Source organism: Pelecanus crispus, chromosome 3 (genome assembly GCF_030463565.1).
Source record: "Pelecanus crispus isolate bPelCri1 chromosome 3, bPelCri1.pri, whole genome shotgun sequence".
Lineage (NCBI taxonomy): Eukaryota > Metazoa > Chordata > Aves > Pelecaniformes > Pelecanidae > Pelecanus > Pelecanus crispus.
The window spans coordinates 63,576,457-63,589,133 of NC_134645.1; the positions used below are offsets into that span (position 1 = coordinate 63,576,457).

General features: G+C 38.2%; 1 protein-coding gene across 3 annotated transcripts in view; it reads left to right on the forward strand.

Moving 5' to 3' along the window:
• Positions 1-12,677, forward strand: part of SYTL3 (synaptotagmin like 3) — a 35,877-nt gene that overhangs the window by 7,832 nt on the left and 15,368 nt on the right. For 2 of the 3 annotated variants that reach the window (XM_075706605.1, XM_075706607.1), the window contains 5 exons: positions 2,081-2,145; positions 4,810-4,861; positions 6,207-6,273; positions 7,564-7,636; positions 11,030-11,154. In XM_075706605.1, coding sequence (XP_075562720.1) covers positions 2,081-2,145; positions 4,810-4,861; positions 6,207-6,273; positions 7,564-7,636; positions 11,030-11,154 — 382 coding nt within the window. The remainder of the gene's footprint in view (positions 1-2,080; positions 2,146-4,809; positions 4,862-6,206; positions 6,274-7,563; positions 7,637-11,029; positions 11,155-12,677) is intronic. The other variant, XM_075706606.1, reaches the window with a different exon arrangement.

Sequence of the window (12,677 nt, forward strand, 5' to 3'; positions counted from 1 at the left end):
CTGCAAATCTCAAGAAGGGTAGGGAGTGCAGTGGTGTGGTAAATGCTACGCAGTGCCTTTTGTTTACCGCAGTGAGGGAAAAATAGGGTGACTAAGAAATGTAAGAGCTGATTTTCAAGTCCTGAGCAACCATAATTTTGAGTATTGGTTACCACTAGTGTATATTTTCCTGAAAAAAACTCTATCAGCAGCAGCACTACTGAGATTCTCTCCTAGGCACTAGGGTCCTGTTTGTAAGGAACATACTTAAACACCTCAGTGGAAGAGCATGCAGGGATAGGTGAATGTCTGTTGTTTACAAAATAAGAAATTTAAAAAGCCTTGTGGACTGACAAAGTTTGTATCTCTCACCTGGAGGAGGCATCTCTTATGTGAATGGAGTTGGTATAGTGTTATAGGAATCCTGTCTAGACTCCTAGTCTAGAAAGACATTTGCTTTGAAGGAGGTTAGTCTATTTTACCTGACAAGGATAGTTCTTTATCCGCTTTGTTGTCACACTTTTGGTCATAGCTCAGCTTAATACACTCTTTAGCCTTAAAAAAAAAAAAAAAAAAAAAAGAAGGTATTTCCAGACCTGTTTTTTCATCCTGTGAGTGGTCTAATCATCACATGAGCCTGTGCAGAACTGCAGATAACCCTATGGTTATCTGTGGGAAGAACATAAAGGGAAGGCTGGAGATGAGAATCAAGGCACTACCTAAAGATCTAGTGCAGCCAGAGATTTCAGACATTTATCAGTTAATAGATATCCATCCAAAGTAAATAAGTATCCTGTCTTAAAGTTATTTTAATCTAGTTTTCAAATTCCTCTGTGTTCAGTTATGCACAAGGATCTATGGTTAAGCATGTAAATAAATAGTACAATCTACACAGGTAGAATTTTTTTAATATTCTGCATTGCTTCTTACAAAAGTATATTTTAAATGTCTAAAATGCCTTAAAATCAAGCCATAGAAAGAACAAACAGTGTCCTACCTATAGTTTGTCTATTTTAACGTAGAGTAAGGTGAGGTGTGAAATAGCAGATCCAGGGGTTTTGTTGCCTGGCCTTTGGTGGATATCAGTATAGCTCTTGTGTTTAGAGATTTTGTTTTCTTAAGGAGGCAAGCCCTACACGAATTTACTGTCTGTATGTTGTTGCCAACTTCAAGCAAGTTTGGCAGGGGGAACGGTAATGAAGAGATTAATTTCATAGAAGGAAAATGAACTACTGGGTAGAGAAGAAAGCTTAGCAGTGCCTGCACTGAGGAAATTTTTGCAGTGGGACTTCATCCTATAATAAGCATCAGAAAATCCACAAGGAACAGAGATATTATGTATGCCCTAAAAATTAGGAAGACATTTAGATGAGAATTTGGAATCTGAAGACTCCAGAGAATCCTCTCCTGAGTTAAAGAATTTTTTGCCTCTTTAATAATGGATGAGTTCAGATTGTAGACTTTGTCTAATTCAGCTGGAGACAACAAAATGGAAGAGTCAAATCTGCTGAAAATCTGCTCTTGACAGAGCTATTTAGTCTGATATAATTTCATACTTGTTAGTCATTACTTTTCTCATCCTGTGATCCTGGTGCCTGTGTATGACACAGACATCGTTGATGTTAGCCTCCACAAAAAGGAGAGAGATGGGCCATGAAGCCATCACACCATCAGGGTTGTGGAGCTCAGTGCTCCTGGGTAGCCATCCCAAGTTCTGCTTGGGAGCATATCCTCTGTCATTGACTTTCCGGGCTCCTCAGACTAGGCTGCAGCTGTAAGCACAAGTGCCTGGGGCTGTTATGCAAGTTGGTTGTATAGACTGGGGTGGACCCAGGACTCCTGGCTTCAGAGCAATGCCTAGAGCAGTATGTACTGCTTTCCATGTGCAGTCCTACATAGCAAAAAGGGGAAAAAATAATGGAGGGGAGGAATCCTTTGTTTGCAGACCCACAGCAGAATCAGTCAATGGAGTGGGCAGTCATGAAATCCTAGTTTTGTGGTAGGATTAAGAAGGATTGTTGGATTGTTAAATGGTTATCAAAGATTTGAAGAAATGCACTTTGGAAAATGTTGATTCAAATGTCTTTTGCTTGTTTTTCAGAGATGTGAAAGTAAAGGCTGGTGAATGGTTCTTTGAGGAACGAGCAAAGAAATATCCAGGTGAAGGTAATCACTGGAACAGACCATAAACTGCTGTGTAATGTGTGGTCCTCATCTGAGTGAAACACAGAATGTAGTCTGCTGCTGTATTTAATGTTTCTTCCACTTGGTGTGAGATTTGTCAGAAATTATCATGCAGTGCATCTGTCTATGCACTAAATAAAACATGAACACAAACTAACAAATGTATTTAAAAGTATAATTTATTTTGTATGAGTAATAAGAATAAGAAAATTGCTGGCCACATCAATTTGAATTAATGAGCGTGTAAGCCTTCTAAGAATACAATGACATGAAATAAATACAGTAATGTTTAAATATATGTAGAGGAAGGAAATGATCTTGCATCCATTGTTTGTCAAAGTTAAAACTTCAGTTGTTTTCACTGAGAAAGTACTAAAGCTTGAAATGACAGAATGGAATAAAGAAAAACACATGTAGCTATAAATCAAGAGAGCTAAATGCTTATGGTTTCTTTACCTTCAGCCAGCTTCACCATTGCCTTGTGTTCAGTCTTTTCAGTGCAATTAAAAGTACAAAGCCCTAAAAAAAATTATATGGATTATTATATGGATGGATTGCTCTATGGTGAAGGTGTTTCACCAGCGAAGGGGCTGTTAGTCTTCGTTTTCACCTACAATCACTAATAAGGTGGAAAGGATTTCCTTTCTCTTGCCCCTGAAGCGCCACTTCAGATAGGCAACTATTTCACTTTGTGCCTGACTGTAGCTAAATGTTACGGTTTTATTTCCAGTATCTGCATGGTATCTAGATTTAAGAATAGCTGGTAAAAAGGAAAGCACTGGACCTTAAATAACTCTTGGGAAACTTGAATAGGAAGAAGTTTATAAATGGAAGAACATAATCAGGCAAATTTTGGGTAGTAGGTATTCACGAAAGACAGCAGGTAGCATGTTAAGAAACTGAACTATGGTTCCTGCTAAAACAATTAATTTAAAATTTGAAAGATTTCACTGAATTCCATTCTAGCTAACACAATTTCTGATTTTAAAGTATTAGTTGATTGATCTTCTAAACCACAGTCGTATCCCATAACCATTGTTAATAATTTTCCCTCATATTCTTTTCAGCGAGTCTAAAGCCAGTAATTTTCACAATCTCTCTCAGTTATTGGAAAATGCTATGTTGTTCTCAGACACTGAATCTGATACTGCATGATACTGACTGTCCCTCTTTCCAGTAAAATGAGTTCTCACCTTGCATTATCAACGCTTTGTGAGTGCTTGAAGCATTTTGCTTAGTTTGTCTAACAGTAATGCTGCTGAAGTCACAAAGATCTAAGGATATACAGAAGAGAAGCCTGCAGGGAGAAATATGGTTTGTTTAGTTTCTTCGATTAGATCAACTGATATAATTAAAGGGGTTAAAAAATGGCAAACTTCTGAAACAGCAGCCGTAGTAGTTATGTATCCTTCAAGCCTGGAGAGACAGTGCCCTCTTTTGGCTTGCAAATATAACACAAGTGAAGTATTCACTGTAAAATACGTTTAACTGAAAAAATACATGTTACAGTGAAGTTTTCTCATGTTGCAGAGTACAAAAAAAAGTTACATCAGTATGCTTTTTATTAAATTTGTGTAGCTTCTACCTAAAGAATAAAAATCAGATTTTCACAAAAGTGGTAGATTGCCTTACTGACAAATTAAAAATCTAAGAAATCATTTAATGCTGCAGTAAATCAAGATAGCAAATATTACTTATTAGTAACAGAGCATTAAATCTGGAGTTCTGATTGAAATTTGTAACATCATTAAGTTGATTATTGTTTCTACCCACCACCAAGTGGGTGCTGCTTATATGTAAGCAATATGTTATAATTAATGACATCTTCAGCTAAGCATAGATCACATGATGCTTTCTGTATTAGGAATGATTAGCAACTGAAGCCACTCCAGATATTTTCAGTTGGCCATTTGTTACATGCATTTAGCCCTTCTTTCTGTTGGCCATCACTCAGGAGCAAACTACATTTTTATCGGTCTTCATTGTTCGTGCCTGATGGAGCGCTTGCTCCTTGGTGTTCTTTTACATCATGTGGCTGCTCACCTGAGAAACGTGACATGGTTGCTATTTCCCCACAGGGGTGGCCTTAGCAAAGGGTTTTGCTCATGTTTGTGAGCTAGTCATGCATTTTCATGATTGTTCAGGTCTCTAGTAGGAAAAGTGAAAAGAATTTTTCATAAGATGCAAGAGATGACCATGTGCCTACTCTTGTACACATTTTCAAGCTTTCCATAGTGTTTGAGTTTTATGGTTGAAGTGTGCTTTAGTGCAGTGGGCCCATGCACTACCTGCCTCCTGGACCTCAGGAGGCTGAGAGCACTTAGCAACCTGTAGCAATGGGTCTGTGTGCATCCGTACACGATTGTCCTCAGCATTTGTGAAGAGCTTGTCTGAACGTGTCACCTGTGAGAGGTGAAGGTGAAATCATGATAGAGTTTGTGATACAGGAGAAACTTGCGTGTTGCTTGGCATGTATGCTGATACGTCAGGTAGGGGTTGATTTCACTCCTGACTTGCATGTGCCTGAGCTTCTGTAAGTACAGGCCAGTTCCTGAAAAGCCACTGATTGTAAAAAGTATTATACAGGCGTTAGTGACTGCTGTTGTTGCTAAATGACCTTTGGGTGGGTTTTTTCCTCCCTTGCAGGCAGACATGAAACAGTTGGTGCAAAGCTCTTGAAATCTTATCAGAAACTGAGGTAAGATTCATAAAAGGAAAAATGGTCCTAGGACACTGAGAATTTGTATATGGGATATATTGTGTATTATAAACCAGCCAGCAGTTTGTATGTTTTTATTATGAAAAACAAATTTTAATACTTTTGGAGTACAGATGGTAAAAACATAGAAAAATTACCATTTTTGTCTTTCAGCAATCCATAGAAAGGGTCTCAAGTACAAAAGAGAGTACTATGTTTAGAGTAATAGTTTCTTATTTACTTGAAATGAAGGGACATGCAGTATTTTTGTTATATCTGCTTATATTTTTTGCATATCTGTTTACACCATTATCTTTCAAATTTATACACTACTTTTGAATGATCAGAGATGAAAATTATTTACTAGGTATAATTGCAATAGCATCATTATTTGCTCAGTGGGAGATATTGCTGATTAGTAGACAAGAAGGTCTGTATTCAGTAAGGTGCATCCACTTACCAAAACTTAAAACAAGTGAAAAATCCAGTTTACACTGAATAAATACTTTGACTTGAGGCCTAAGCATGGCCATACTTAAGTTATTACCAGTGATATGTAGTGAAATAACAGTCTACTTAAACTGTATTGTATAAAAGAAACCCTTTTCCTTAAAAAAAAAAAAGTAAAATAAGATACAAAGAGATGGCCTCAATTTTATGATAATTATCTGTCAAGGCATAGCTGCATAAGACAGAAACTTATAGCCAGCTAGACATGATTCTAACCAGGGCTGCATAAGGACTTGCTTTTACCTAGACATGGTAAAAGAGTATCAGAAAAGTTCACTGGCTGCCTTTATGGTCCTTGATTGTGCCATGATAACAGACTCAGTCAGATAACAGATTTTTTTTCACAGACCTGGGCTATTTACAACAGATTAAATGGCTGGAATGCTGTAAAGGGGCTCTAACAGCTCTGGGCACAGGCCAGGAAGGATCCTTTTAGTATTGTAAATAAAGATGACTGTTTTCTGAAAACATCTCTGAAACAGAGATGGGGTGCGTTACACAGGAATTGTGTTTTAACATTCAGGACACAGATTGTAATACTGCTAACCATATAGAAGTCTAGGAAGCCTGTCCCAAATTAGGTCTTCCTGATTGTTTTAAATTAATAATTCTGCCTAGAGCAGCCAAGATTGAGAAGATAGAAAGGTAGTCCTAACTCTTACAAACAGGCAATAAGCCTGTGCTGCAACCCTTAAAGACACAGGATCTCAATCCAGATCTTTAGATTGCAGGAGAGACAGATAATAAAGTTACTGTGCACAAACGTGGTTTATTTATCCATCTATTAGCATAATATATTAATTGTTGCTCTGTTTATTGTCTTTTAAATTTCCAGCAAAATTTCTGTTCTACCTCCAACTCCACCTCCTTTCACAGAATCCACAGCAGAAAGCAACATGAAGGTAAATGTACATACCTGCAAAATACATGTATACACACACCTCTTAGGGTGTCATTCATATGAAAAGGCCAGCCACAGAAATGCAGTAAATAGCAACTGCTGTAGCATCATATTGCAATATAAATGCTGCCTTATGTTCCTTTGTCATTTTTTTATAGAATCATAGAATCATAGAATCGTTTAGGTTGGAAAAGACCTTTAAGATCATCCAGTCCAACCATTAACCTAACATTACCAAGTCCACACTAAACCAATTAAGAGTAGACTAAACCATGTCCCAAAGTGCCACATCTACCCGTTTTTTGAACGCTTCCAGGGATGGTGACTCCACCACCTCTCTGGGCAGCCTGTTCCAATGCTTGACTACCCTTTCTGTGAAGACATTTTTCCTAATATCCAATCTAAACCTCCCCTGACGCAGCTTAAGCCCATTTCCTCTTGTCCTGTTGCTAACTACTTATCACATACTACTTATGCTGCATTGGTAGTAGGAGAGAAAGGCCAGAGTCTATTATGAGGGATGCTCTCAATTAGTTTTCAGTTTCTGAGGGAAGTGATTAACCCTCTCTATTTGGCACTGCAATACTGCACCCGGTTTTTGGTGCCTCACTACAGGAAGGCTGGACTGAGATCTCCTGAGCTCCCGTCCAGCCTGAAGGATCCTATGATATTCAATAGTCATTTATAAAGCAATCATTCCATGTGTTACTTTCATTACTGAGTGAAAAGCAGTGAATTTGATGGTTGCCTTTGCAATACAGTTTCTAGTGGACAGAATAGTAGGACATGTCTCAGAACTCATTGAAATCGCACTAAGTTACTATTTCAGTTTGTTTTGGACTGGGTCCTGAGGCCCTGGTTTTGAAGCCCATTGCAATTCTGTAAACATTCTAATATGTGCTTACCTGGAGTTAGATGAAAACTCTGGTTCAGAGGCACAGGGGCATCTGTAATAGATAGGACTTTCCTGCTTGAAGTATTAAATACATCACATCACTGATTTATTGTAATTAGTTGTATTTATGAAATTGTGATGCGATATCCCTACAAGGAGTTCCACTTATATATCAAAGAGTATGGAACTGAAAAGATTATTTTCCATCTTCATACGTTAGTGTGACAGTTTTCAACCATGTCAACATATATCCTCAGATGTATTTGTCTACAAAAGTGAGCAAAGGGCTGCAGCCTTACTATCTGATTGTTATGTGGTCTGTAGATACGTGATCATAGAAACTTTAAAACAGCAAATATTTTGTGTTTTCTTACTCTTGGCATCTCCCATTTGCAGGAACTCAGACAGTCTAAAAGTTTTAATAAATCTGTGGAAAACTTGTTTTTGTCTCTCACAACACATATAAAAAGTAAGTAGCTTTCACTGCTTTCTCATTCTAGAGTAACGTAGTCAAATGTTTCAATTTTTTTTGCCAAAGTATTGGCCAAAAAATAGTTATAAACAAAGGGTATTGAGTAATGGCTGAAATGACTAATGCTAAGACTGAGCCAACCTGAAAAATAATACAGTAAGTCTAATTCTCCTTCAGTTTTCTGCTAGTTGTTTGACAAGCTGATGATATCAACCCCTAATGCCTTTCCTGTAAAGATGTGAAAAGACTGTATGATATTATTTTTGACTTTACTGGGTGTTCAGGTGCAGTGTATTTAACTCACGTTAGCACAGCGTAACAACCACTTCCTACCATAGTGATCTTCATGTTACCTATATGACTGAACCCCCACTGACCCTGTCAAAGAATCTATCATGTAATGGAAGTAGAATGTAATATTTTCATTCACTGGCAGTTTTCAAGAGGACTTCCTTCCTCTTTCTCAGTCTGTCTACTTGTGTGGTTTTTTTCAGTGCATACTTCTAAGAGCCAGCCAGTCCTAACAACCCTTCTTTCATTCTGATACTTTTGGTTCCTTCCATTCACTTATGCTGCCTGCTGTTCTAAAGTGTGCAGACTGTCTATACACCTCTAAGGCTAACTACACTGAGGAAAGCCAGCCTTTGTGAAGAACAGATTAAAGGCATCAGTGACCAGAGGAAAACAACTTATGAGCCTTATGAAGATTACAGGGGCTTGCAGATTTGCATGTATTTGAATGAACTTTAGTGTTTTCTTACTAACTTCATCTTAGACAACCCCAAATCTGAGATTAGACATGAATAAATTTGGCTTTAGTGCCAAATTTCTGCCTTTCCCTCTAACTCTTGTCTTAGCTCTTGTTTGGTCTTTCCTCTAACTTCTTCCACCCATCCTAAAGGCCTGTGTCTCCTTTAACTACACAAATCTAATGTTGAGTCTGTGTGAACATATATTAAAGCTATGCAGACACACAGTGGCTGTTGCTCCTGAACAGAAGTGTAGGGTAGGGTGGCGTAGGATACTTTGTTACTGGAACCATATAGCTGAGGCAGCACAGAATTGGACGAAAAGTAATTTATTCTGCTTTCTGTTAGTTTGAAGCCTGGTCACATTCCACAGTTATTGATAAAGACTGTCAGGACTGCAGCAAGCTAATTGAATAGTTCACTGCTACCAAATGGAAGGTCCTACTTGTCCCACGTCTGTTGTCTTTTTCTGTTTATGGCCTTGTCCTGCCTTCGCTTAACTTGAATTAGCACCAGTGTTCCTGGACCCCTCTGGAAACTGAGAACATTAACCCAGACAAAACACATAGGTACTTTTCTGCTGGTTTAGTGAGTTAAATAGGCTCAAGGTAGGGTATATATGTTGGAGCCTGCACAACAGAGGGTGCTGGGCCATGTGGCCAGGAGCCAGGGATTGAGGAGGGAAGAGCAGTGGTTGCAGAGGGGGATGGCAGCAAGTTGTTACCTCAGTTCAGCTGTATGTGAAACCTCACTCAGGTTTATCATCCTCAGTTAGGGTAGAACCCTTTAATTTGTGAGCAAATAATAGACTGTTGCAATCACTGAAGTCAATAATTAAGAAGTATAGGAAGTCTTATAGAGAGAAAGTCTTGGGCTTCTTGACTTAAGAAAAAACTTCTTTCAGACAATATGGCCTGGTAGTGTGCTGATAAATGCTTTCAGTCACGAGTGTCTAAAGTGATTACTCTATATCTTATCTAGATAAAAATGTCCTGGTTTACAGAGGTATTTAATACACCCAGCTCTCGTGTATTGCAATAAATAAACCTGGAGAACCTCGTTATGCCTCTGATTCTGTAACTGAAGCCAGTGTGTGTGTGTGTCTGAGAGCAGTGGGAACAAAGGATTAGCACGTGCAGCACAATGCCGCCATTGTACAGTCTGCTCTTTATGCTGTTACCTCCTGTTCCAGCATGGTTTGGCAGCAACAGGAGATTATAATCCAAGGGTTTCCATTTGGTGAATGTAAAATGAATTGCTGGTTGTAGTTTTATTTGCAGTGCAAAATCACCATTGGCATTAGAGAGTGTCTGTCTTACTGACCATTTGGGTAGAGAAGCCAAAGGAGACAGAGATACGAAAACTGAACAATCATTTTTTTCTCACAGTAACCTGTTCTGTAATCTGTTCATTTTAAGAGAGTGTGAGGCAAGCTTGTGTTTCTGCTTCTACCGCTGGTCAAGCTACTCAAATTGTATCTACTCCATTAGATCTCTCACTCCAGTCTCTTTTATGATCTCTGATTTCACTGTGTATTTTAAAAACCTGGTTTCATTTACAGTCAGAGATGACTTAATTGAGCCTGCCTATGAATACGTCACATGATGCCTTAATGGTGTACACAGAGTACAGCAAACATCTGAGGACTGAATGCTGCTAAGAACAAAACTAACCCAAAGTGGCTTTAAAAATCACACTTAAGAGTGCCATTGTTTTTGAATACCATAATGACATATTGTCTACTGAGGTTTCTCCACAGAGGCTCATGTTGTGAGAGAAATATGTATTTCTTCTGTATGAATTAAACATATGATAGCTATTTCATGTACCACTTATAAGTTATTAATTCTTCATGAGAGACTATCTGAGATTTACAACAGTGTCTGCTGCTAAGCCTGCTGGTTTTCAACTTCAGAGATCACAGATGAGTGCTGCCCTTCTCTTTAAGTGAAGTTCTGACTATACCCTGAGGAATAAGAAGCAAAAAGTGGTGCACTAAATGTCCAATTGTCCTATAGATTTATTTGACAATAAACTAGATGTTACTGAAGTGCTAATTTGCTAATTCAGTGAGGTACTTAAGTATGGACATAAGCTTATCCATATGAGTAATGTTATTGAAGTCAATGAGGGCTACTCATGTTCTTAAAATTGTACGTGGTTTGGGACCACAGCATGTAATATCTCTCCTTTCATCCATATTTTGGATAAATTTCTAAATATTTTCCAATATGCTCTGCTTTCTGATTTCCATTGTTATGTCACTTTATGTTGTTATAATGATTTTGCTTTAATCCTGAACCAAACCAAACTGCTTTACAAATCAAACTATATATAGGGACTGTAGTAGCTACTTCTGCAAGGAAACTGTATTTGATAGCGTAACAACAATTCCTTGCAGCTATAATGATAGGAAGCAAGGAGTATAATTTCCAGTTGAAACAGCAGGAAAGATTTAGGTAGGGGAAATATAATTGTACAAAATGGGACAAGCACTTGCCTTCCCATCTGTTTCTTACTCTTATGAGATCAATACTAAAATTGCAGGATGAAAGTTTGAAAGCTACAGAATTAGCCTATAAATCTACAGGATTGCTTGCAATATTTGTTATAGTGACTTCTCTTTTTATTTTCACTTTAGAAATCTCTAAGTCCCAGAATGATATGGCTGACGGACGCCTCCTAACCACAGATTATGGGCAGAATGTGGAAAGAAGGAAGCAAAGAAGGAGCCAGTCTGACACTGCCATCAACATTACAAGCAGGGTATCCATATTATTATACACAGCTTCTAACTGTAAGGGCTGTTTCAGGAATGGAATATATTTGTATGGATAATGACTTACACAGTGGAATTTTACTTTTATTATACAAGCAGGGCGTAGCTGATGCTCACTGACAGTGACCAGAACTCTGGTTCTTCACAAGGTTTTTGACTGAGTCTGCACATTTGGTCTCAGCCCAGAGCTGAAATGTTAGACTGTGATTTTACAAAGACCCTTATATAGGGAGGGAGAGGATGGGTGGTTTTGCTCTCAGGTGCTCACAGACTTTCTTGAGGCTGATTGATGTCTGTTCTGTGTGATTGTTGGACTGTAGGGAGGTGCTTTGTCTCTTGCCTTCCTCCTGCCCCTCTTGCTGCTGAACAGGACCAAGCTATGACCATCCAAAACTTATCCTGACACTTTCTGAGCACTTTTTAATCTGGCAAGGAGAAAACGTTGACTGCTGTTAGTTGTTGGGCAACTTCCCTTTTCCTTTTGCTTTGGTTACAGTCTCTAGCTTTCAGTGTTTTCTTGAGAAGTTTGAGAAAAATCCAGTCATCTGTTTTCCACAAATTTTGCAGGGCTGAAGATGATGTCACATATCTGCTTTAAAGTTACACTGACGATTTTGTTTTGTACACTTTCACTTCTCAAGTGACTGAATTTTGTCCATACTCAATTTTCCACGTAGTAGGTACTTACTGATTTGCCTTGTTCACCTGAATGAGGTAAATGTGGTTTGCTAAGTGCCTGAATTAGATGCTGAGAAAAGCTTTTGCTTTGGGCCAGACCTCATGGCAAATATTACTTACAGCTCCCTTGGTGCACACTTTTCAGTTTCCTCTGAAGTGTTAGGTGTTGCTAAATGGAAGAGACAGGATGTCAGACCACGTAGACTAGTGGTTTGAATCAACCCAGTAAGGTCTGTGAACTCTGCAAAATTAGTTCTGGTATTTTTGTATGCAATTATATTATAAATAAAATTGGCAACAATTATTAACTACCCGAGTGCTGCTTTCATTGTGGCAAACCACACTTCAGTGTTACTTTATTTCACTGGCAGAGCACTGTTCTTTTAATGCATCAAAAAACATAGGAGTTGGAGATAATATGAACTTAAACTATGCTTCACTGCATGCTGATCACACACAGCCCATCTTGTTTAAAAGATGGATATGGATTCTTTGGCTTGAGAAATGTATTAGTAGGAGATTCCGTATTATTTGTGCGGGGTTTTAATTGCCCATTTAAAGAGTTAGGACTTAATTTATGTCTACCCTTTGCATTACAGATTTTGAAGATAGATTTCAATGTTTGTGTGTCAGAGCTCTATTTCTCTGAGTCAGGGAGCTTTTGTTTCATTCAAACCAGTTAGACTATATTTAAGCTACAATTTTAGTTTTGCTAGAATTACTGTTGATCTTTTTTTCTTGTGAATGTCATCTTTGCCATTTAGGGTTTTTTTAATATTGAAGGAAATATTACTCATCTGTCCCTGCGCTTATATGATGGCTTTTTATATCT